Below are 27678 nucleotides of genomic sequence, written 5' to 3' on the forward strand. Positions count from 1 at the left end.
CCTGTGTTCAGTGACAGATGAAAAGCAGATGTTTGTGACGAGCGTATCGAGTGTCTGACTAACTGTGGAGGTGAAACTTTGCGTAAGTGGAACACTAAATAATACTGTTGTCTGACAAGTCCGTGACAGCGATTCCGTGCATGTCTTCTTTTCCGTACAGTGCAGAAATTTTGAAGATTTCGTTTCGACCGGCCCGCGGTCACCCTAGCTGACAAAAACTAGGCCTACGGTGAACTAGCGTTGTTCGGGTTTCACACAGTGCTAGCTGTTATTGTTAATGATATTTACCACCATTTCTTTTAATAATCTACACAGCCTGCATTATGCATACATGAATGCTTTTGAGGAGTACACATTTTCTTGTTGCCAAAGTCTGTGCCTTTTGTCATCTATTTGAGGTTGACATGCTGTATCGTTGGAACGGTAGGTAGAGATAGTCACACTTAATTTGAGATTGACGTTAGGTTTGGCAAAATTTTGTTTGGCCAAGGATGGCCCCAAAGCAATATCAGAGCGTGCTTCATTTAAAAACCTGATACAGGTACCTGCCCTTGTCAACTCTGTTGACGCCACAGGGGCTCGAAACCAGTCTGCAAACCTTATACAGTGTTAAATATACCATATACCGGCCTCCTGCGTGTATATATAAGAAGTAAAGGTATGAAACGACTTTCGGCCAGCACCACCCATTGTCTCCAAAATTCAAGTAATAAAGCCTTAAATCAACCCCCAGCTTTTCCACTTGTTTCTCCACCTGTGGCTATTATCTTCTGAAATTCACCATTTAGTATTTCCAAAGCAGTATTTTGTCCCAGTGGCACTCATGTGCTAATTGAGCCCATAAGACATCAGTGGTGTCAATGCACCATCTTACTATACTATATATATCCCTATAACCCCAATAGAGACAAATTTCTAGACTAAGCAAGATGGTGCATGGACAACACAGATGTCTTAAGTTAAGCTCAGTTAACACATATAAGTGCCACTAGGACAAAATATAACTGATCTGGAAATGCTAAAGGGGATTTGAGAAGAAAATAGCTCCAAATGGGGAAACTAGCGGAAAAGTTGAAGGTTAAAGGCTGTATTTCTTGAATTTCAGAGAGATTGGGTGATGTTGGCTGAAAGTTGTTTCATACCTTTACTTCTTTTATATACATGTAGGAGGCTGGTATATGGCATATGTAAGGTTTATAGACTGGTTTCCAGCGCCTGTGGTCAAGGCTGTCAGTACAGCAGGTCCATCACTTGGAGCACCACCAAGGAATTTTGGACCCATGCGACCTAGGAAATAAGCAACTGATGTTATACTTAAAGATAAAGAACATATAAATGTCAGTAAATTTAAGGCCATGGAGATGTATTTGATGGGTAATTTTTGTCTCCAACTTCATGACAACTGCATCAGGGTTGTAAATGGAAATGTTGTTTTGGGTCCTTCTTTGCTCTAACAAAACTCTAACAAAAGCCAAACCTAAACTGGAATTAATTTAGGACTGGTCATGACCTGAAGTTGATGTTATACATGTAGGCTTAGCAAAATTTTTCAAAAGGTCTTTACAGATCACAGCATTTGGGTATAATTGTAATGTCCTCAAAAGCATGTTGTCATTGTGAGTTCAAGCCCAGCTCAGGCTGGTTTCCTCTCAAGCCATACATGGGAAAGTTTGTCAGCAACCTGTGGATGCTTGTGGGTTTCCACCTGGCTCTGCCTAGTTTCCTCCCTCCGTATTGCTGGCGGTCATTGTATAAGTGAAATATTCTTAAAGCAGCTTAGAACACCACTCAAATAAATAAAGATATCCCCAGTTTTAAGCTGTTTTTTGTTTTAGTTTGTGTACAATGTGTCTCATGTGATGTGAACATGTTCCTGCTGTAACAGTGATTGAGGCTGACGCATTGATATCAGCAATTTTGCTGTAGGCCTAAACACATGTAAAACATTTGAGAGTACATGTATAACATCATCTGTGGCTCTGAGTCTGCAGCTGGGACAGTCAGAAACAGCAGGAAAATGTTCTTCAAGATATGCAAGCACATCACAGGCATTAATTTCTTGTTCCTAATTTGTGAAAGAAATCCAGATTTCCATTATTCTTTTTTAACTTTTCTTTCATAATACAAGCTTTGGACCTGATGTAGCTGTTTATTTAAGTCAGCATGCTTGAAGATGAAAGAGTATTAGAATATACATGGTATAATAAGGGGATTTTTACTCCTAATTACTGTTTTTCTCTCTGAATATTTCAGGTACTGTAAGAATGGATTTGCTTCCACGCAGTCATAAAGAGTTTGGCTCAGTAGAATACTGGGACAAATTCTTCAAGAAAAGGGGAAGTAAGGCTTTTGAGTGGTAAGAAACAAGTCTTCGTGCTCTTTCTTAAGTTTTACGTAATATTTCATTTTCTTTATCAGTGAATGATCTGCTAGTGCTTTCAAATGGTAGAAATATGGTTTTGCAAATTATTCCTTGTACCCTTACGGATACTAGGTTCTTTGAAACTTTTGGGAATGTGTCAGTGTCATGTGACTTTTTTTGGTGGTGGTGGTGTTGTCTTTGACTTGCATGATGTTGGAGTCTGACATAGGCACTCAATGAGAATTGATGTTAAGACTTTGGAATTAAGCTCTGGAGTTCATTAACAAACATTGTTAATCAAAGCAATAGGGCCTAGGCCACCACAGGCACTTCATACAGCCAAATATGGGAGGTAAGTGTTTTGATGGTAGAGGATCATGGTGATGTCAGCCCTTTTGTGCTATGACATTTTGTGACAGGTGATAACTAATCAGTTCATTTCAAAGGGCAGGTATATACAGTAATTAATGTTGCCCATAATCAATAACTATCTTCTCTGGAAATATTTACATGTAGTTTGGTGTTGGATTTTGTTGGTAATTTAATATATTTAAGTCATTTTGGGGGGAAAATTTCCAATATTGTACATTTCTGCCCAAGTTAAAATTGCACTGATTTCCCCTTTACTGTAAATAGAAAGCAATTATGTCATGGCAAAAAGGAATATCACCATCATGTTCTAACTTCAAAACTCAAAACTCCTTTATTGAATCTGATTAATCTAACATTAAAAAAAATTGACTGTTTAAAACTGGATTTTAGGCCATACATGTATAAGTTTCGATTTTTGGTTCTCTAACCATTACAAAAGAATTTCATTTTCCTGTGCGCATAGTGAAAGCTATGCTCCAGGAAACAGCATGGCATTATTTTTTTTAAAAATGGCAAACAGCCTGAAGTGTTTATCCTCTATGTACATTATACACTGCAGCAGAATTTATGTAAGAAATATAACATAGTTTGTCATGCTGAAACAGTGGACAACTCCCGTTTGCTGTGCATTATCTTTGCGAAAACAACTGATATCTTTTTTTTTTTTTTGTTAATATGTAACGGTCTAGGTTGTTTTGTTATGATTTTGGACAAGTCCATGTCAGTGGAATGAGTGGGAAATAAATGTGCTATTGCAACACAATGACCCAAGATCTTCTCTCCAGGCCTAGAGGTTAGCATGCTATTGCAGGACAATGACCCAGGATCCTCTCACCAGGCCTAGAGGTTAGCATGCTATTGCAGAACAATGACCCAGGATCCTCTCACCAGGCCTAGAGGTTAGCATGCTATTGCAGCACCATGACCCAGGATCCTCTCATCAGGTCTGGAGGTTAGCATGCTATTGCAGCATGACGCAGGATCCTCTCATCAGGTCTGGAGGTTAGCATGCTATTGCAGCATGACCCAGGATCCTCTCATTAGCTCTAGAGGTTAGCATGCTATTGCAGCACAATGACCCAGGATCTTCTCACCAGGCCTAGAGGTTAGCATGCTATTGCAGCACAATGACCTAGGATCCTCTCATCAGGTCTAGAAGTCAATGTGCTATTGCAACACAATTACCCTATATCCTCTCACCGGGTTAGCATGCTATTGCAGGACAAAGAGCCAGGATTCTCTCATCAGGACTAAAGGTTAGCATGCTATTGCAGCACAATAACCCAGGATCCTTTGAACAGGCCTAGTGGTTAGCGTGCTATTGCAGGACAAAGAGCCAGGATTTTCACACCAATGCGATCACAGTGAATTCAAGTCCACCTCATGCTTGCTTCCTCTCTGATCATATCTGAGAAAGTTTGCCAGATGCATACTTTCTTCCCACTATAATGCTGTCAGCTTTTGTGTAAGTGAAATATTCTTGATTATAGCATAGAACACCAATCAAATAAATAAATAAATAAACTAAATTATTTTCATTTCTGACTTTTAATGTTTCAGGTATGGGGAGTATCCTGAACTGTGTGACGTCCTGCACAAGTACATCAAACCCTCAGACAAGATTCTCATGGTCGGCTGCGGCAATTCTCAGCTTAGCGGGGACATGTATGACGTAGGACACCGCGACATCACCAACATTGATATCAGTGATATCGTCATCAAACAGATGACGGACAAAAACAGAGAAAAACGTCCTGATATGAAGTGGGTGAAAATGGATATGTCTCAGGTAAAGGCTACAGGCAGAAAGAAAAAGATTTTTTTTTGATTTTTTTTTTTTGATTGGTGTATTACGCCGTACTCAAGAATATTTCACTTATACGACGGCGGCCAGCATTATGGTGGGTGGAAACCGGGCACAGCCATCGACCATCCGCAGGTTGCTGGCAGACCTTCCCACTTACGGCCGGAGAGGAAGCCAGCATGAGCTGGACTTGAACTCACATCGACCGGAAAGAAAAAGACAGGACACTAGTTATTGCAGGAAGATACAGGTACATGTAGGGGTATTTCTGCTCTGGAGAAATTTCAGTGGGTTGTTCTCCTGGAAACTCCTGGAAAATTCACTTGCTATTTATGGCCAACACAGAACATTGTTGAACAAAACTTTGTTACCTTTACAGTGTGTTGTTTATTAGCTCCTAAAACTAACCTGTTGGACAGTTCATGACCCTCAACTGCACGAATCTGTGTGGTTATCAGTAATTGCATACTCTTGTGATGAAACGGCTCCCATGAAATGAAAGAAAACAAACAAAAAGTGAATACCTGTGTAAAGACATTGAAACTTACAAAACTATGGGGTCAGGGCATACCAACGACTTTAAAAATGATACTTGTTGCTGCCTCGTGTGGTACTCAGCACTGAGAGGCTAGAGCAAGGAGCATGACTGGCTGGCCAGTTGTCAGTAAAATGTGACTTGGTTGGGTGTCTGGTGTCTTCGGCATGATACTTCAGTAATGGCAATGCGTTGGAGGCATAGCCTCACCCTGCCACAAGAAGTCACATTATTTGTACACGTAACTAATGACCCCTCTTCGTCAAATGACTGAAAAATTGCTAGGGATGACGTTAAACACTTAGCATACATACATACATACAGAAATATGTTTACCTTTATTTCTTTTTTTCTTTACAAATAAAATGCTGTGAAATGCTTGAAATCTATGGCAGTTGTATTGACCAGTTCTCTGAATCTGGGTGATGGTGATGAGTTTTTGTGGTGCATGTATGTACAACTATAGTGTGTACCTCTGCACATAAAGAGCTAATACAACAATATGGTAGGGTATATGTGGGAATGTTTGTTACATCATTGATACCTAAAATTAAATGTCAAACTACTGTTACAAGGAAACAACTGCTTCAAATATGTCTGATGTAGATTTAAGCTACATGTACATTGATAAAAGTGTGAGCTAAATTGATAAAAGTATGAGAGAAAGTGATAAAAGTGTGAGCGCAATTAATAAAAGTGTGAGCCCAGTTGATAGAAGTGTGAGCGAAATTGATGAAAGTGTGACACCAGCTAAAGTTTTCATTGCTTATTACTTTGCAGATGTCTTTTGCTGATGGACAGTTTAGTGCGGTGTTAGATAAAGGGACACTGGATGCTGTGATGACAGACGACAGTGAGGAAGTCTCGTCGAAAGTTGATCAGATGTTTAAAGAAATCGGGAGGGTTTTACGACAAGGGGGACGATATGTCTGCGTGTCACTTCTACAAGATCATATTCTTAGAAAAGTACTCAAATATTTTCCAGAAATGTAAGTGGTACTCATTGAATTCTAATTACATGGTATGTACCCCAAATCGTCAACCTTTGCTTATATGAAAGAGCAACTTTCAGTGCAATTTATGCACATTTCTAATTTGATTTTGGAAACAAAATTTTATCAGTCTACACAGAATAATCCCTTCAGAATATGGTTGAATAAACACTTTACAAACATGTGAAATGGTTGAAGAATTACAGTATATACATATCTTGGGCTCATTCCAAGCGGCCATTTTTAACTTAGTCCTCAGCATTTAAAACCCCTGTCAGCATTTAAAACTTCAGTCAGCATTTAAAACGCCTTTCAGCATTTAAAACCCCTGTCAGCATTTAAAATTTCAGTCAGCATTTAAAACCTCAGTGTAAAAAGTACTTCATTGGTTGAAAAGGTTGAAGGATCACTGTCTATCAGGTGCAGAATTTGTACAAAATGAAAAATTACCAATGTGGTATGTCCCCTGAGCTTTTTTTTTTGGCTCCAATTATGAACATGATATGTGTACCTAATAGACAGATCTGTACAATCAGTGGAGGAGCCTTTCCAAGGTTAGGTTTTAAATAGCCAGTAATTAAAGTTTGCAGGGTCAGCAGATTTATTGTCATAAGTTTATCATTTAAGTAAACACATATCTGTTTCAGAGGCTGGCCAGTGAGAATACATCAGATTTCTGAACAGACTAATCCTGCTGAAGAAAAAGAATTCCACATGCCAGTGTTTTTATTAGTGTTCACAAAGTTTAGGAAAATACCATCCAGTAGACAAGTAAGTACAAGTTTGTGCTGTGACTAGTTTTATTACGTTTTGGAAAATACCATGCAGTAGAGAAGTGAGTACAAGTTTGTGTTGTGACTAGTTTTATTACGTTTTGAAAAATACCATCCAGTAGACAAGTATGTACAAGTTTGTGTTGTGACTAGTTTTATTACCTTTTGAAAAATACCATCCAGTAGACAAGTAAGTACAAGTTTGTGTTGTGACTAGTTTTATTACCTTTTGAAAAATACCATCCAGTAGACAAGTAAGTACAAGTTTGTGTTGTGACTAGTTTTATTACCTTTTGGAAAATACTGTCCAGTAGACAAGTGTAAGATGATAACTTGTGATGTTGATTGAAATTGACATAACACAGATTTTCTAACAAATACTACAAGAAAAGATACATGTATCTCCATGCCTCAAGGATTCATTCATTCATTCACGAAGTAAGGTGAGGTATTGTGAGTGTGGGGGAAATGTGGTGTTGGTGCCCAGGTAAGCTGTTTTGTTTGGGTCATTTGAATAAGTTTTTTTGTTTGGGTCTGCTAGTCTCACAGTCTTCACATTATCTTTATGAAACTTGGTGGGAATGATGAACAGGATTTGGGGATTACTCAGTTTGAATCATGTGGGATATTTGCATTGTTAGCTCACTGTTATGAAATAAGCTTTTTCATGTTCATGAATTTTCTTGGTCTTGATAAACATGCTTTCAAGATGTTGACATTTTACTTGATTGTTCTGTTTTGGTTAAAACTACCATGTTTTGGACTTGCTGTGCTTACATTCACTTCTCAGATGTGTATGTAGCCCCAGAGGAAGGAAACCATTACAGGTGAACTGTCGGGTTTCTCATAACCCTTGTTATGGACTTGAATTGAAATGTAATACATGGAGCTTCACCGGTATGATGTACATGAAGTTTGAGTTTGGGAGTATTTTTGTTCATGTTTAACAAAATCGTGATCTTTTTCATACATGTACCCTCTGTGGACTTTGACATGTAGCCATTACATGTATGCTGATTGCTACATGTCTAGTGAATGTATTTTTGCAGTAATACACATACATCTCCCAAAATGCATGGTATTTGCGTAATTACATGTAGTGCCATTATTATCTGTGTTGTCACATGTAATGATGTTTTTCTCTTCGCAGATATTAGAAGTATCAAATGATGATGATAAAATCCAGAGGTTTGACGATGTGGAGAAGCTATCAGCCTGGGTCAAGGAATCTCAATATTATGCTGTCATTAAACATCAACTGTCACAAAAGTAAGTCCTCCTTTATTCACAAAAGTAAGTCTTCCTTTATTCACAAAAGTAAGTCCTCCTTTATTCACAAAAGTAAGTCCTCCTTTATTCACAAAAGCAAGTTCTCCTTTATTCATAAGTTAAGTTCTCCTTTATTCACAAAAGTAAATCCTCCTTTATTCACAAAAGTAAGTTCTCCTTTATTCACAAAAGTAAATCCTCCTTTATTCACAAAAGTAAGTTCTCCTTTATTCACAAAAGCAAGTTCTCCTTTATTCATAAGGTAAATCCTCCTTTATTCACAAAAGTAAATCCTCCTTTATTCACAAAAGTAAGTCCTCCTTTATTCACAAAAGCAAGTTCTCCTTTATTCATAAGTTAAGTTCTCCTTTATTCACAAAAGTAAATCCTCCTTTATTCACAAAAGTAAGTTCTCCTTTATTCACAAAAGCAAGTTCTCCTTTATTCATAAGGTAAGTCCTCCTTTATTCACAAAAGTAAATCCTCCTTTATTCACAAAAGCAAGTTATCCTTTATTCACAAAGTAAGTCCTCCTTTATTCATGAAGTAAGTCCTCATTTAATCACATTAGCAAGCCCTCCTTTATTCACAAAAGTAAGTCCTTCTTTATTCACAAAAGTAATTCCTTCCTTATTCACAAAAGTAAGTCCTCCTTTAATCACAAAACTAAATCATCCTTTAATCACAGAAGTTTAGCATATTGTGTGAATCTTTAGTTCTGGCCCATGTGGTATTAAAACAACATTAACAGCTCCTCAAATTTCACAGTTCCACACCGGTTTTCTTTTTTCTTTTTAAATGTAAATCTACGTGTATTGTATACAAACCCTGTCCCGATTGCACCTTAGAAACCCAGTGGGACATAATGGGACATCTGGTGTAAGTATTCATCATGTTGAAATACAGGTAACTAGTCAGGGAATTTAATACTGAGATTGTCGTTTTGAAAGTAAATGGATCTCAGTGCTGAAACCTGATGACATAATCAGAAGATGTTCAGTGGCCTTTCATTGTACGCTGTGCATCTGAAAGTATGAACATGTATTCTGTTTGGGGGCCTCCGTGGCTCAGTCGGTTTGCGCGCTAGCACAGCGTAATGACCCAGGAGTCTTTCACCAATGCGGTCGATGCGAGTTCAAGTCCAGCTCATGCTGGCTTCCTCTCCGGCCGTACGTGGGAAGGTCTGACAGCAACCTGCAGATGGTCGTGGGTTTCCCCCGGGCTCTGCCCGGTTTCCTCCCACCATAATGCTGGCCGCCGTCGTCTAAGTGAAATATTCTTGAGTACGGCGTAAAACACCAATCAAATAAATAAAATAAATGTATTCTGTTTGTTTTTTTAATGTGTCGGTCTAGTGCTTTGTCTCCGATTATACATCTTTTCAGGGGTACAAAATCTTGAAATGAGTATAGAAAAGCTTATCAAACATGCATGTACTAGGCTATGGTTATGCCTTGACCTTGGTAAGGAAATTTCTAAAGCTCTTATTTTTTGTTGCACCTGAATAATGATAAGCTGTTGACGGTGCTTGTGGGTATTTTGTACAGTCTCACATTTCACTTTTCTGCCTCCTTCTGTACATGTATATGCATATGGTGTACAACTCATGTCACAGATGTTAGTTCATCACTAACTTGCCAAAGGTTGGTGGTTTACCCCAGCTTTCCTGTACCCATGAAATTGACCACAACTGTATAAGCGAAAAATTCTTTTTTTGAAATAAATAACTCTGATTAACATTTCACATTCTCTTCAAGTCTTGGAGAACTTACCTTTACATGTGGTTTGATGAAGTTTGACAAAAATGCATTTATTAAAACTTCTGTATAAAATTTTCTCTTTACCCAGATCCATATCAGATGAGCAGATTACATTAGAACTGTTTGGGCTGAATTCTGACTCTCCCCGGTACACGCTCTATGTGGTTGACAGCCCAACCAAATGTTCCAATAAATTTGCAATATTTATTGTTCCAGAGGGAAGGTGAGTACTTGTAAGGGAGATAACTGCTGTGTGTTTTGATTTTTGGGTTTCTTGTTGGTGTCCTGATGCATCATGATAAATGTTTTCTGCTTCTTGTTCAAGTTATCCAGAAGTGTTGGTTGTTGAAGGCAATCAGCTCTGAAAGCCCAAATTGGCATTTCAGGAGTCCTCACAAGTTCATGCTGGTTCTATGAGACACTGTGGAGACGTTTGGTAGACTGAGTTCACGTCTCAAATGGTTGGGCTGTTGGTTCAGGGGTGTTGCCGTTCACATGATCCACAGTAAATCATGTCTTTTAGCCATGTTAATTTGCTTGAGCCCCGCCCTTATCTTGCCTGAACCTGCTTGGTCTCTCGCTTGAATCTTGGAAATGCGGGTTCAGCCTAATAGGTTGTAGGTTCAAATCCAGATTCGGTCAGTACAGCAAGGTAAATGGGGATGTTGTACCTGGGATTAAAAATTGTGGTGGTTTTCCCGTGGACTGATTTCCTATACCCGTACACCTGGTCACTGTCCTATACAAAAACAGATCAAAAATGTAAATGAATCAATTTAGACTATTTCATGTGGTAGGAATGCAGGTTCTTTTGTCACCATGATGATGTGCTTTTATCCGTTCGACTTCGTAAATGCAAAGAAAACTTTAACATGAACTATATTTCAGGGAAAGACCCATAAACACTGTCCATAAAAATAGTTTGACATATTTTTTTAGATTTTTTTTCTATCTCCCAAAATGCATTGAAAATTTGTATTCTGTGATGGCCTTTCCTTCCCATATTGAGGACCAGTGATGTCACATCAGAGTCTTAACTGCCATGTACTGCTGGATTTTATCATTCCAAGTGCATGTACAGGTAAAAATGTAAATGCAAATCGCCGAATGACCCTTGGAACTATTTGACAATGAAAACATAGATATGAGGTAGTGGATACTCTTTGGGGCACAACAGACCACTGTAGAAAACTGATGTTGTAGAACCATTTACTTGATAGAAAAATTTCTAAAATCATAAATCAAATTATTTTTTCAGTATAGTGTTTGATGGTCTTTCATGGGGTGTATTCTTCATTTTTATGGGTTTTTTCTTACTTTAATGCCGTGTTTGAAGCAAAAAAAAAAAAACATCTTGAGTTATTAAACAGAAATTAGCAATGATCGACCAGATTTTATTTCATTTTGGGTAAAAATCTCAAGAAGTATCACTTTTTTTTGCTGCATGTGTCATGCACCAGCCGCAAGCAGAAGTTGCAGAATTTCCAAGATAAATCCTCTCGTCAAATATACAAATGAATAAATGGAATGAATTTTATACCCATCTATAATTGCTTGCTGTTGTTCTTGAACCTGTATCAGGGAAACGGAATGGCTGTTCTCCAGTACTACGGGAAGGAGTCAGTTGTGTCGCAGTGCAGGGTTTGAAAGACTAGTCATTGTCACGCTCCACAGAATGCAGAAATATGAAAGTCCTAGAGAAGATTAAAGCTGAGTTATCGACAAAAGTCATGGAGCTGTCACCCCCGTCATTACCCAGGGGGATACAGGTGGGTGGACTTTGGTCATGACCTGAAAAATGGTTTTGAAATTTCTTACCTTTTTCTCAGTTTTAGTGTACTATTTCTTATCTGAAAAAAAACAAAAAAAAAAAAAACTTACACACTCAAGTTTTGTGTATTTAAATTAATGTGATGGACTTTGGCCAAGAATCGGAATCAAAACACAGTTTGAAATTTAAGATTTATGAAACGAAATTATTCTTGGACGTCTCCCATTTTAAGAAATCTCTCATGTAAAAAAAAAATGTAAATAATTGTCAATTTATAATCAAACACTCCAATGGATCTGGTTATCTCTTAAATAAGTCAATCTGATCAAAAAATACAATTCTGCAAATACACATATGTAATATTTGCCAGAGCAGTACTTCAATATTTTTAATCCATGCTCATCAATGAATCCAGTTAAATGATCCTTCACTCAAGGATTAATCCTGCATTTCAGTGAATCCGTTCAGCCGCTCCTTAAACCATCCAATTGAGGGTAGCCATATTACTCCCCAACAAATGACTCTAGGCCCTACATGATTCAGCTTTCAGTTTTATTTAAATCATTTTCAAGGATGAATCCATATTAGTCTATATCACAACAAAGACTGAAAATCATTGTTGTGACTGTTGTGACAACTTTCTCGTATCATGTCTTGTGTATGGCATTTAAGTGATGCAGCACCGAAATGTGTTGCCATCATTGTTTTTTTTTTTAAGTGCAGGCGTAGCCTCATGTCATACCCTAAGCTTTTAGGCATCCAATAACAGGGAAAGAGATGTTGAACAAAATGTTAGGATGGTATCTTAAAAAGTACTGCTTGTATTGAGCTCTGGTTTTGCACACATGTAGAGCACAGTAACACAAGCGGGGATGTTCTATCACTGATTTGCTGTGTGCATATTAAGTACTGTAAATTACAAAATTCAGGACTTAGTGTTTTGTGTATCAGGATTAATGTAATAAAGCTATTGAAAGAAATATTCTTGATTTATTTATTTATTTGATCGGTGTTTTATGCCGTACTCAAGAATATTTCACTTATACAACGGCAACCAGCATTATAGTGGGTGGAAACCGGGCAGAGCCCAGGGGAAACCCACAACCATCCACAGGTTGCTGGCGGACCTTCCCACGTATGATCGGAGAGGAAGCCAGCATGAGCTGGACTTGAACTCACAGCGACCGCATTGGTGAGAGGCTACTGGGTCATCACGCTGTGCTAGCGCGCTAACCAACTGAGCCACGGGGGCCGCGAAATATTCTTCAGTACGGGGTAAAACACAAATCAGATAAATAAATAAATAAATAAAGAGGCAAGCTGTTTGGTAGTCTTGCTACCAAATCTTTGTTTTTATAATCATGTTCTTCAGTCAATATTCTCGCAAGTCAGGAAATAAAAATCAAACTGCTGTTATTTCATCAATCTTTTTTCGTTTTGCAGGTTCCATTCTTGTCTATGGGAGAAGACATAGGTCTGCGGACAATTCAGCATCAAGGTCAAAGTCCACACAGCGGCGAGTTCGTCGTGGAGGATGTGGAAGGAGACGCAGGAAGTCTCTTCAGACGCCTCATATTCCTTAGCAACCAAAATGCCATCCAATCAGAAGTTAGGCTTTTGAAAGGTGTGACTGAGAATTTTTTTCTTCCGCAAACATCGTACAATCGTTAACAGTATTAGTAAAGAAAAGAGAAAATCTTAGCCAGCTTTCTCATATAAAATTTGAGAATTTATTGCACTAGAAAAGAGCTATTGTTTAATGTTCAAGATATATGTCAGATATTTATTTGATATATATTTCCTATATTTTTAAAGTCAGACTTTTTTTATTTTGTGCTTTATGGGAAAGCCGACACTAAAAAAAAAATCCACGTCTGGAATAAAAATAAAATTATTCTGTTTGTTTTCATGAGTTTCATTTTCAATGTTTCCAACCAAATAAACAACTCTTAAGCGAACAAATTGCTGGGACAGTCCACATTTCTCATAAATTCGATCATCAACCAAAATGGAATAAAAATAAAACTTAAAACTATTCTGTTTGTTTTCATGAGTTTCGTTTTCAATGTTTCCAACCAAATAAACAACTCTTAAGCGAACAAATTGCTGGGACAGTCCACATTTCTCATAAATTCGATCATCAACCAAAATGGAATAAAAATAAAACTTAAAACTATTCTGTTTGTTTTCATGAGTTTCATTTTCAATGTTTCCAACCAAATAAACAACTCTTAAGCGAACAAATTGCTGGGACAGTCCACATTTCTCATAAATTCGATCATCAACCAAATGGAATAAAAATAAAACTTAAAACTATTCTGTTTGTTTTCATGAGTTTCATTTTCAATGTTTCCAACCAAATAAACAACTCTTAAGCGAACAAATTGCTGGGACAGTCCACATTTCTCATAAATTCGATCATCAACCAAAATGGAATAAAAATAAAACTTAAAACTATTCTGTTTGTTTTCATGAGTTTCATTTTCAATGTTTCCAACCAAATAAACAACTCTTAAGCAAACAAATTGCTGGGACAGTCCACATTTCTCATAAATTCGATCATCAACCAAAATGGAATAAAAATAAAACTTAAAACTATTCTGTTTGTTTTCATGAGTTTCATTTTCAATGTTTCCAACCAAATAAACAACTCTTAAGCGAACAAATTGCTGGGACAGTCCCCATTTCTCATAAATTCGATCATCTACCAAAATGGAACAAAAATAAAATTGGAAGCTATTTTGTCCGTTTTTATGATTTTCCAGTTTTTCAAGGTTTTTGATCTAGTAAATATCTCTTTTAGAGGAAAAATTGCTGGGACAGTCCACATTTTTGTAAGATTTAGTCACCAGTTTTATTTTTTATATACCCTGCTCAATCATTGAGAAAAGATTCATTGTGCCCAGGAAAACAAAAATATGAATTGGGACCAAAGTGTGAGAATTCTGATAGTGTCAGATACACTTAGCCATTTTTTTGTCTCTCTGATTATACATTCACCCAAAAAAAATAAAAAGGAAATCGTCCATTGAATTTTGTCTAAGCTTCCAGTGTGTGATTTATGTTTTTCAGATACAGTGAAGAAAAAAGGTGGCAAGAAGACAAATCTAGTGAGCATTGACAGTAGCTACCTAGCCTGTCAGAATCACACAGCCATGGTGGCTGGCTTGGCATTGGTGGAGGAGATACAAAATTTCTTAGGTGAGTTGACCGATTGATTGAGAGTGTTTACAGTGTACCTGGGGTCTGTTTTTTTTTTTCAAAACTTCGTCAAAGTTAACATTGTCTGTTGGCCGGCTAAGGGCCATAAAAAAAATTTTACCAGATCATTTCACAGAAATAGAACTGTTTAAATCCTAGCCAGTTTACTACAGCCAGCTGTGTTACTGCTCTCTAGCAATCTGATTAGTGGAATCTATGATGGTACTATAAATCTTCAACTGTTTCAACAACAAAAGCACTTTTTTGCAGTAGAACTTTTGAATACATTTATTATGGAAATTAAAATAAAAACGATTTGTTTGTGTCATTAAAGATACAAGCTTCATAAATCTTTACAAATCATTTCTCTACACTCCATAGTTCTCTCCGAATGTTTCAAAATATTGTTTGCAGAGGTGGTTAAAGAGCTTGAAATTCTTATTAATTGCATAATTGTAGCTGTTAATTCATCAAACATCATGGTGGCAGGTCTTTTTTTTTTCACAAACTTGATTCTTTAAATAAATTAAATTTTCACTCTTAATTACCCTAATTCTTCAACCATTTCTTTAGAGCAATTTCAGTGCAGTTTATGCACATTTTTAATTTGATTTTGGAGACAAAACTACATTGGATGGATTGACCAGTTTCAGGGCTTCCCAAAAATTATGATTTTATTAGTCAACACAGAAAAATGCTTTATAGTATGCTTGAATAAACACCTTGCAAACATGTGAAATGGTTGAAGTATTACGGTACATTTTTTCATTTTTTCTCCAGAAAAAATGTACAGAAACTTAGTGTTTTAGCAGATTATTTTTAAGCCATCTGCAAGGAGCTTCCCTTTGCCTTGTGACAGCACTTTATCGTCACTGCCACAGTACAATATGGACAGCCACACTATAATTTGTACAGACACAGTATAATATGTACAGACACATTATAATATGTACAGCCACATTATATTATGTACAGCTATAGTATAATATGGACAGCCACAGTATAATATGGACAGCCACAGAATAGTATGTACAGCCACAGTATATTATGGACAGCCACAGTATAATATGGACAGCCACAGTATAATATGGACAGCCACAGTATAATATGTACAGCCACAGTATATTATGGACAGCCACAGTATAATATGGACAGCCACAGTATAATATGGACAGCCAGAGTATAATATGTACAGACACAGTATAATATGTACAGGCACCAAATGACCTAAAAATTGTTAAGTACAGCATAAAACCCCAAGCATTCATCCTTCTGCTTGTACTGCGTAGTTTCTCTGCATTTTTGAAAATATTTAAAGAGCTGACAAGAAAATCTTTATTCCTTGAATTTTTGTCTACCTTTTTAGAAGTGGGCTTCTCAGCTTTAGTGTTGGGTCTGGGTGGTGGTGGGCTCCCGAAGTTTATACACGACCACTTCACTAAGGTAATTCTAACTATTTATTGTTTTAGTTAGTTATTTATTGATTAATCGATTGATGGTATATATTGATTGTTAATCGATTGATGCTATATATTGATTGATTTAGTTTAGCTATTTATTTAGTTATTTACTGATTTATTGCATTGATTGATATGATGTGTTTACCACCATTTTTCACTCGTGTGAGGGGGTCAGGTTTAAGAGTGGAGGAAACTGGAGTGCTCTGAGTAAACCATCATCCCTCATCAGGTACCTGACAAACCACCTGACTTAAAGCTGCAGTCGAACAAGCCAGAGCTGGATTTGAACATGCGACCTCATTGGTGAAGGGCTAGATGATCACAGTGAGGCAGCAAGACCCCTTGTAGTCAGTCAGTGAACATGCCTCTGTATAGGATGTCTCGGCTGCAAGACGAATAAAGTGCACATGTTCTACACATTTTGATCCTCTACATCAAACATATTGTTTAATGTGACAATACTTCAAAATAAATCTGATACTGGTATGGGTTTTTTTTGTGCCATTCTCAGGGGTCGTAGATTACTTGTTCTTTGTAAAGTTTCTTTACCCATTCAAACATGACAGCGCTATGAGTTCAAATCCAGCTCATGCCGGCGTCTTCCCGGGTTATAGCTGGAAAGGTCTGCCAGGAACCTGTGGATGGTCTTTGGGTTTTCGCGGGCTCTGTCTGGTTTCCTCCCACCATAATGCTGACCGCTGTTGTATAAGTGAAGTATTCTTGAGTATGGCATAAAACTCAAATCAAATAAATAAACATCACAACCATTGTGTAGGTGAGTAAAGTCCCAATCAAACTGGCAATCTCCCTAAATTCAGACTGGTTATTGTTTTAGGTATCTCTGACAGCTGTAGAAATTGACCCGGTTATGCTTACGGTGGCAACCGACTGGTTTGGATTCCAAGAAAGCGATCGCCTCAAGGTTGCCATCGGTGATGCAGAAGATGTGATCAAGCAGATGGCAGATGGAGGTGAGAGATGGAATACATTTGATTGATGTGTATTGCATTTGAAGGGATCTGATGTCGTTTGAAAGCACTGTTCTCACACTTTAGCCAAGTTAGGACTAACACATGGAGATCACACTTTAACTGAGTTAGAACTAACACATGGAGATCAGTAATCTTAGTACATGTAGGTGCATTATAGTCACTTTAAGTGTACATGTACCTGTATGTACAGGGGCCTTCATGGCTCAGTTGGTTAGCCCGCTAGCACAGCGTAATGACCCCAGAGTTTCTCACAAGTGCAGCCGCTGTGAGTTCAAGTCCAGGTCATGTTGGCTTCCTCTCCAGCCGTAAGTGGGAAGGTCTGTCATTAACCTGCGGATGGTTGCAGGTTTCCCCCGGGCTTTGTCGGGTTTCTTCCCACCATAATGATGGCCGCCGTCGTATAAGTGAAATATTCTTGAGTATGGCGTAAAACACCAATGAAATGAATAAATAAATAACCTGTATGTACATGAAAGGGGAGCTGTGAAAGACAGGTATCAGTACACTGTATCTGAGGTGGGTTGTCATGTCTCGTGTATGGCATTTAAGTGATGCAGCACTGAAATGTATGCTTGTGTTTAAACTCAGCTGGTCAGTCAAAGGGTGCTGGACAGTAGGTGTCAATACACAGTAACTCGCCTAGATTGGCATGTCTGATGTTTTGACATGGCATTTGAGTGATGCAGTGCTTAGGGTACATGTATGTTGGTGTGGAGGAATTGAGCTGGTACATTTACTCCTTACTTGTGTTGTTGTCAGGTAAAGCAGAGTTGAACAGCAAGGGTCAAAGGTTATGATTCTTCATCTGTGCCTCCCCAGATTACTTCGTTTAGCAATTACTCGTTTACATTGTAAATCTGACAGTCAGTCTGGTAGAATGATTGAGTGGGACATATTACTTAATTAAGTGATGCTAAACGTTGTATTGTAGCGTTAACAGTGCAACATCATGGTAAATAGAGCATATATGTTATACAGGGTGATGAAACTGCAGCATAGGACATGTTCAGTATCAGACAACAAAATATACTCAACGCTGTTCGTGATGCTGATGGTAGACGCACTCAGTACATGAGAGCTGTGAACTATGATTACCAACCAGTGTGTTTTCACACTGCAGTAGCTCCTGGACTTTGTCCTAAAAATGTGAAAATCTGGTGGAAATTGAAGCCACAATTGATAATGAATACTTACCCTGCTTGTCGAGTGAACACATTATTTAATACAATATATATTATATTGATTTATATTTGCATTTATATTTTTGTTGAGTGTAGATATGATGTGGATGTCTTTCAGCACCGCAGCACCACCTGTTGTGATGAAAATCTGCTGGTACCTGATTTATTTATTCATTTATTTGATTGGTGTTTTACGCCGTACTCAAGAATATTTCACTTATATGACGACGGCCAGCATTATGGTGGGAGGAAACCGGGCAGAGCCCGGGGTTAAACCCACGACCATCCGCAGGCTGCTGGCGGACCCAGCAGCCTCCCACTTACGACCGGAGAGGAAGCCAGCATGAGCTGGACTTGAACTCACAGCGACTGCATTGGTGTGAGACCCCTGGGTTATTACACTGTGCTAGCGCGCTAACCAACTGAGCCACAGAGGCCCCCGGTACCTCATTTACAACCCATGTATATCTATATGGACTCCAAGGGTGACACATTCTGTCATTTCCTCAGTAGACCACCTTGCTGGCCTACTGGTTAGAGCATCCTCCTCAAAGTCAAGAGACCCGGGATCAAACCCAAGGTTTTAAAATTGTTACTTGCAGCTGCCTCACTTGGCACTCAGAACTGAAAGGTTAGAACAAGGAAACAGGACTGTGTGGCCCAGTGTCAGTGTAATGTGACTGGGTAGGGTGTCATGTGGTGCACTGCATGGACTTGCCCCACCACAAGAAGACGCAGTATATGTACACACACCTAATGACTCCTCGTCGTCATATGACTGAAAAATTAAGGGTTAAACCCCAAGCACTCATTCGTTTATTCACTGTCTTAGTATAAGCATTACTGCACCTACATGCATTTGTTTACATTATAGGAGAGCAACATCTGGTGGTGATGCTGGATATTGACAGCAAGGACAAGACAATGGGAATGAGTAGTCCCCCTTTGGTGTTTGTTCAGCCAGAGTTTCTGAAGACAATAAAGCAGCTGCTTCATCCTGAAGGTGAGTACATGCATCCTTAAGGTGAGTACATGCATGCGGAAGGTGAGTACATGCATGCTGAAGGTGAGTACATGCATGCTGAAGGTGAGTACATGCGTCCTGAAGGTGAGTACATGCATCCTGAAGGTGAGTACATGCATGCTGAACTGTTTGTTCCTTCTGCAGGTGTTACATTCAAATCTTACCTGTTACATGTGTGTTTGGCCTGTTGCGTCCCATTGTTTTTCCTTCCACAGGTGTTACATTCAAATCTTACCTGTTACAGGTGTGCTTGGCCCCGTTGCCTCCCAGTGTTTTTCCCTCTGCAGGTGTTACATTGAGATCTTACCTGTTACAAGTGTGCTTGGCCTGTTGCGTCCCAGTGCTTTTCCCTCTGCAGGTGTTACATTCAAATATTACCTGTTACAGGTGTGTTTGGCCTGTTGCCTCCCAGTGTTTTTCCTTCTGCAGGTGTTACATTCAAATCTTACCTGTTACAGGTGTTTTTGTGCTGAATCTGGCTTGCAGAGACGAGTCCTTAAAGACTCAGGTGATAAGTGACATCCAGGCTGTGTTTCCCAAGCTGTACTGTGTTAGCGTCTCAGGTGAGGTTAACGACATTCTCTACTGCCTTCCCTGTGAACGCCCAGACCTGCCAGACCTCGCTGATGAGACTTTACCAACGGAACTGTCCAACGATCTTAGGACTCTCAATAAACTCATCAACAAAGCAGCAATTAATGATGAACTGCCAGATCTTTTGGAAGCCATGGAAGGCTTGAAAGCTCTCTAATGACAACCGTCCAGGCTACTTGTCATTCAGATCAGATTGTCTGTAAACCATTACACTGTAAGAGTGATCTAAGGTATTGGCAGGCAGTTGTTTTTGTTTTTTGAGCAGGCGTGGGATTGTGACACCCCTTCCAGGAGACTACCTTCCTTCCTTGCACACCCAGGGTCTTCAATAAGTGCAAGTAGCAGGCTGCAAATAGCTGCCTACTGCTGTCCCTGTAGCTGCCTACTTTGGTATTCTCACCATTTAAGCCTATAGTAACTGTAACGTAATTGCTTTCAATTCAGCTGCCTACTTTTGAGCTCTGACTACCTACTCTGAATCTAAATATAAACCCTCCCCAGAGTCTAGATTACATTCACGTAAACAGTGAGTGCATCGACTGTCGATCTAGTGGATCGAGTCAGTGCAAGTCTTTTACCACTACGAGTACTACCACTGATGGCAGACTTTTTGTCCCTACCCAAAACATTTGCGCCTACTGGAGAATGGAAATGACTGTCTGATACAGGCTGAGACTAACTGTGAGCATTGTCTTCACACTAAACAAGTATATATGTCGCATTATGTTTACAAAAAAGCTTGTTGTGGCTTGCTAGCCAAAACTCGCTTCGTGTGAGACCCACTTTAGATGTTGTCTGAGGAGTGTGGGCATGTGATAGCATACCTATAAACAAGGCAATGCTGAATTACCTCCCTTGAGGTCACTCTCCCATTCAAAAGATACATTTTTATGAGTGTGCTGTGGCAAGGTGGGACCTCAGTTAAAATGGTATAAGGTAGTTCAAGACCAAACTTTGAGACAGATTCAACGTGTAAGCTTATTTGGATAGCCCAGAATAAACATCATGTATTATTTTAATCCATTCAGAGATAGTTTTAAAATCCCGACCCAAACTAAATATAATGGACAGCGTTGTTGAACTCTTAGGCAGAAAAACATCAACTTTGGTTAAAGGACAAAAACATATTTCATTCGAAAGCAGGATACTCAAGCTTTCTAAAAAGTACCATACTTCATTATTTTCATGAGATTTCTCTGGATAACAAGAAGAACAATACTACAGTATGGCACAAATGGCTGATGTGAGTTGAGGTAGGCATCTTGAGAATTTTATCCAATCAAACACCTTGCTATCAGATTAGGTGGCTGAAGCTGTGAAGGTGCCTTTACCCATTCACTCCAGATAGATAACTGTTCTCTTTGTATTGCACGAGTGATGTATAACAAGCCACAAAACTTTAGGGTAAAGGCAAGAATGAACAGTGGACTTTTCCTACGGAAGGCCAGCTTCCCTCTTTCCAAATAACCTCCAACCACCTTTTTTTTTCTTTTTTTTTCTCCCTTTTGACTGACCTTGAACAGAAAGGGTGTAACTGATTTCATTGCCTTACATGAAGCTTACAAATGTTCAGGTCATGGATGGGCACTGTAAAGGCTGGGTGTCTGTTGTATACTAGATCAATTACAAGTGTGGAGGTTTGCATTCCTGTCTGATCTAATTGGATTGGCCATTCTCTGTATACTAAATCGTCATTGTCAGCTTCAAGTGCTTCAGCCCTTTTCATGCCACTGTTGTTGTGAACTTCTGATCATCCAAAGAACAGTCATTGCACGTTTACGAAAAAATATTTTAGTTATTTTACCTTTGGCTACTTTTTAACCTTGAGATTAACATGTTGTTAAGGTTTGGTTTGTATTTTAGAAATAAAATCTTGAGGATTTTGTTTTAATGTCATTTATGCAGATTTCTTGTACTTTTAGTACATATAAAGTCCTTTAATTTGAAAATCACAGTATTTTCATTTTGTACAAGTAGTAAGTGAAGGACAGGTAGTAAGTGAAAGTGAAGGACAAGTAGTCAGTGAAAGACAAGTAGTAAGTGTAGTAACTAAAGGCCAAGTAGTAAGTGAAGGACAAGTAGTAAGTGAAGGACAAGTAGTAAGTGTAGTAAAGGAAAGACAAGTAGTAAGTGAACAACAAGTGTTAAGTGAAGGACAAGCACATGTAGTAAGTGAACGATATTATATGAATACTATGAATGTTGCACTTCATTCAAGCTTCACAATCTCAGGCCTTGTACATGAAGTTGCTACCTGTACTGATATGTTGTGTAATAGATCTGAAGTATCACCTCCTCAGCCATTCTGTTGAACTGTCTTGGAATACAGAGACCAAAACTCTGCACCAATCAGAATCATCACTTCACTGTCCAAAAAAATGGAAGCAAGAATTTGATTGGACAACCATCATGTACGCTGGCAATGGGTTATATTTTAAATCTGTAGTAATCAACGACAAGAAGTCAGTTTTAGTCAGTAGCGATGTCAAGATCTGACCTCAATTTCAGATAGCAATTTTATATTAGTAAATGAAAGCTGTAGCCAAAAATGAACAATGGCTGGACATTTATGACATACTGTACTTCAGTACTGTTAAGATGTTTATGTTAAATGAGTATAAAGTATGCAAATAAGAGAAGAGTGTAAAATGTCCAAATTCTCCTGCTTCCTATACAGTGGTCTGGTTGTGTATTGGACACAAGGGTTGCAGTAATATCTTATCAGTGATCATGCAGTCTGACATGAAGTTCACAGAACACTTGCCTTGATTCCCCCAATATGACTGGTGTGACAGATAGAAAAATTTGCCATTGAACACATACATGAAACTCTGTGGCTTACAGAAGACATTTGCGTTCCCTCCACTGTCAATTTTACTCGCTGCCTTCATATAAGTGAAGAATTCTTGACTATGGCATTAAACAACAATCAAAAGAAGAAATCAGTCAAAATTTGATTGGTTGGTTGATTGATTGATTTAATTTTATGCCATACTCAAGAACATTTCACTTATATGATTACCAACATTATGGTGAGAGGATTGATTGATTGGTGTTTAACTCAAGAATACATGGATTTCGTTTTAACATATGACGGTGGATTTCATGAGTGGAGGTATGTGGATGGTCAGGTCAGTAAACCACTGGGGTCCACTGACATATTTTCCCATGTTTGATGCACCCTCACATTTACACCCGTAGAGTGATTAAACTTAATACAAATTAATTTGTATGCCATCTCGGTCAAAGGCAGGTTTCTCCAAAGAACTTCTTGTAAGGCAACATGAAAAGTTTGCTGTCAGCCATTTATTATCGCCTGAAGGCCCCCAGATCAATGGAGGTATGGGAGACTTGGATTCCCTCTTCATAATCCTCGTGATTATAATTTAACGAGACAATTTTAGACTAAAAAAAAAGTCTTCTGACCTTGGAGCATCTCTCTAAATGTACCCCAGTGTACATGGTATAAACCATCAAATATACCTGTGAATGTGAAATTTTTTTTCAGTGCCTCTTATTTATAGAATGTGATTTTATGTAAGGTTGTTCATGTATAGATATGATTATAATTTTAACCACATGTATTGCCTGTGTATTATAACCACTTAGTAACAACACATACCGGTATATCCTTCTTAGCGTCTGATGTTTTGAAGTCGACTGAGTTGGCTCTTGAAATACATTTATAGCCTTAGAAAAGGTGGGGTTTTTTTTTTGGGTTTTTTTTGATATGGCATAAGGTTAATTGTATGCATGTTAAACACATCTATTTGCATATTTTCAAATATGATGGTTTGTATGGTTTTTTAACTGAATTCTTGTCTATCTCATTTCAGTCACATTTGTTTTGCTTATGAGATGTGTTAAGAATGGGTTGTAACAGTATTTCTACACACACATGAAATCTTGTATAAATACAGCAGCTGCTTTTGTTTCCAAATCCTTAAGGAACTTTCAGGTAATCATAAATCAAAAACAAAAAATTGACAGACTATAGATATAAGCCTGCAGTAGAACACTTAGTAAAATGTGGTTTTAAAGGCCAGTCTATATATACCACTGAAGCAATTGTGTCATTTATGGATCGGAAATACTGCACAATTTACTCATGGTATCAGTTTAAATAAAGTGTTGCTCAATAAACATGGGTTAAGTCCCTTGACAGGCTCATTATAGCCAGCTGCCATGAAGTACATCAGTTACACGTAGGTTGATTTTTGCAGGTGCCCTCATGTGTTATATGTGTAATGTTTAGTATAGTTGCTCGGGCTTGATGCAGTTATTTTGGGCATAACTTTGTAAATTTTTGACAGTCTTTACGATTAATTAAATTTGCTTTGTTTAATTAAAGTGTTAGATGCTGTACACAAGCAAAGACTTCAAATTTTTTTTAAAATTAGCTTGCATTAATGGTGCTGTTTTTGTGGAAAAAAATTAACGTTTTGGCTTCCTTCTAAACATCATTTGCTTTTTTAACTCATGATTTAACATTCCATAACATTTTTCTTTACAATCTTACAACAAAATTTATTTATTTTAGCATTTTATTGATCAAATCGAAAATCATAAAATTGCATATTATATAAGCTTGTTTTCTTACTTAAAATTCTTTTGGTAAAATATGTGATGTCAGAGAGGAAATCAATGCCAAAGTTTTGTGTGAAGTGAGGTGGAAGTGTACCTGTAAAATGTGACATCAGACAAATGTTCTTGTAATGGTGTCACATCAGACATAAATGTTCTTGTAATGGTGTCACCTCAGACATAAATGTTCTTGTAATGGTGTCACATCAGACATAAATGTTTTTGTAATGGTGTCACATCAGACATAAATGTTCTCGTAATGGTGTCACATCAGACCTAAATGTTCTTGTAACAGTGTGAAATCAGACAAATGCCCTTGTAACAGTGTGACATCAGACATGAATGTTCTTGTAACGGCGTGACACCAGATGGAATGTTGCAGTCATTATGTGACATCTGCAAAGGAAAATGGTCTCGGTCATTAAAACATTCTCAAGTCTTCTGATACATCATACATACAACTATGTATTGATTGTCTAATATTTCTCTTATGTAGTCTTGAATATGCAAATTGAACCTGTTCCCAAGCACTTTGTTACCATGGTAACTTCTGGTCATTGGTGGATAGAGATAAACTTGGAATAGAGCTGAAGTATTATTATCAACTTTGTATCCACCTCATACAGTGAAATATTTAATTCTGAAATATGGGTGACATGACAGTCGTTGATTCCTGGTCGCCGAAAGTCATTTTGGTTTCAAGATTTTGAAGAATCAACCGGCTGATTAACTTGGTTAATAACACATGTATGTCCAACACCTCTGTCAGACTAATGTTCTTCAATTCTTAGTACCAAGAAAGTAAATGTGTGTACAGAAGTCTGCTAAAGGCAATTATAACGGAATGTTTTGTTCTTGCATTCTGATTTAGTTTGTTGGTTGTTATGTCCAGGGTAACATGTAGCCTCCCCATAGTGTAGGATCACGAATGTTTCAACTACTCATTCATGTTAAGTGAATAACACTGGGTGTTGCATCGCATTGCGCTACTTGCCTTTAATATCTCTTTGTATATATACATGTATATTAAGCACTGTGATAATTCAAGCTGGGGTGTGTGTGGCTGTTAGGCAGACTCAGTATAGGTATACATAGACTAGTAAGCAATGGTATATTTGTGAATTAACGTGTGATTAAAAAGCTTTTCTTATGATGTAAGCAGGTGAAATTTCGTCAAGCTATGGCGTTAAACAGTAATGAAATAAAGGGTTAAGCATGCATAAAATAAACGAGGCTGAAAGTTCTGACTGTCGAGACTCTACATGTGTGTAGCCTTTCGTGAAGCGAGTGCATTGTACTTTAATGTGGCATGATGAGGCAGTGTAGCTAGGGCATAGTAACTAGATTAGGGCTACACTTCTTTGGGCCAAAGAATTAGACCGGAACTGTGACGAGGAAGATTTATCTTGTTGGCATGGTTAACTATTGTCCAAACGTTACCAATCGGCCATTAAATCTTTTAGCCCTGGTAGCCGCCTCTACCATTGTTCTGGGACGTTTCCCACAACTGGCTGAGTGGTATAAATTGCCCACACTCAACACCACTAATTAACGTTTTGCTAGCTTAAATCATGTTAGAGAGCCAGTGAACTGGCTGCGACTCTGAGGGGAAAATAAAACTAGCATAAGCGTACATTATGGCAAGCTATTGTGTAACTGCTTTTTCTTTACACCCATAGAGTAGTGATTAGAATGATAAAAGATATCATGCATCCTTTAATAGTTTGGTTTTAGGCAATTTAATCAGCTCGCTCAGTCCATTGCCACTTCATTGGTGAAATAGCTGTGTTAAAAACAATGTAACGTAAAGTAATGATGCGGCAAATGTGGGTGTGAAGTGGTTGGCATGTAAAAGTTGTATTAGAAAATGTTAACTTCACAGAATATTGATTGTCAGGAACCTAGCTGCTTTGTGAGAAAATAATGTTATGCAATTGTAGAAACACACATTGTTGTACAAGACTGTATGGTATGAGACTTTGCATTGTGGGACCCTTTGGGAGGAACTCTGGCGAAGTGGTCCCAAGGTGAGACGTTCTAGTGCTGTGATAGGATTGACATGTACTCGGATATTGCCACATCACAGCAGAGAATGATGACACGACTTTTATCCAGTTTGGGACTGATTTGTGTTGGGCATCAGCATTCCCTGTGTACTGGAGATTTTTGGCAAAACATGGATCAACGCAAATCCAGTTGCACTTTTACTATTACTATTACTTTAGAATGGCCCAAATACTAGTGATTAGCTTTCACAAAATACCAGCTTTTTCTGTAAACTTGTAACTATTCAAAAAGTTCCTGAAATTTATAAAGTGGATCGCAAACTTTAGAATCATTTTAACACTATAGTGTATAAGTACCAGTTATTGAATGAAAGGCATTAACTTGAGCTGACCCTGATGAAATAAATGAAGAAAATTTGATTTGGCTAGTGAATGCAGATTTAAGCTTCAATATTAATTTACAGGTAAGAGAGTGTGATCATGCATTCATGCAGTGTCTGGACCTACCTGTAGGACTGGGAGCTTTGTATATAAATGCTGATAATACAAAAACTATGTACAGTTCCTGTATTTAGAAAAGATTAGCTGAAATCCAAATGTGCTTATTGCCCAGTATTCAAAACACTTTTGTCAGTCTCAATTAGAAACTGAATAGTTTGAGTTATTTAAATGGTTTTTATGAAGTTATACATTGTTACATAGCTGCCAACCTACCAACCAAACTGATGCTGGCAAAGGTTTCCAGTGTATGTGTCGTCAGTTTTGGCAGACTGCAGAATTTCACGTGGCCGATTCAAAAGTCAAGTTTGGAATGGATTCCTTGTAACAATCATGAGATCAGAACTGCCCTTCCCACCCTTGCACATTGTTGCCCCTGTATTATAATTAACCCAAAGGTAATGTATCAGCTTATGGTAGATGACGTAAAATTTCCCTCTTGAGTAAGCTGCACATTTTACAGCATTCAGAGTGTTCTTATAATCTTACAAAGATTTCTG

At 38.0% G+C, this 27678-nt stretch overlaps 1 protein-coding gene across 1 annotated transcript; it reads left to right on the top strand.

Moving 5' to 3' along the window:
• Positions 1–26874, top strand: LOC135480149 (eEF1A lysine and N-terminal methyltransferase-like). Its single transcript, XM_064759914.1, is given in 15 exon segments — positions 1–82; positions 2254–2356; positions 4295–4523; positions 5854–6062; positions 6713–6836; positions 7989–8107; positions 9956–10090; positions 11449–11560; positions 11562–11636; positions 13082–13262; positions 14711–14839; positions 16206–16282; positions 17135–17270; positions 19347–19475; positions 19955–26874. Coding segments are annotated over 14 exon segments (2040 nt in total). The 5' UTR covers positions 1–82; positions 2254–2264; the 3' UTR covers positions 20248–26874.
• The last annotated feature ends 804 nt before the right edge of the window (positions 26875–27678 follow it).

This window comes from Liolophura sinensis, chromosome 13 (assembly GCF_032854445.1).
Source record: "Liolophura sinensis isolate JHLJ2023 chromosome 13, CUHK_Ljap_v2, whole genome shotgun sequence".
Classification (NCBI taxonomy): domain Eukaryota; kingdom Metazoa; phylum Mollusca; class Polyplacophora; order Chitonida; family Chitonidae; genus Liolophura; species Liolophura sinensis.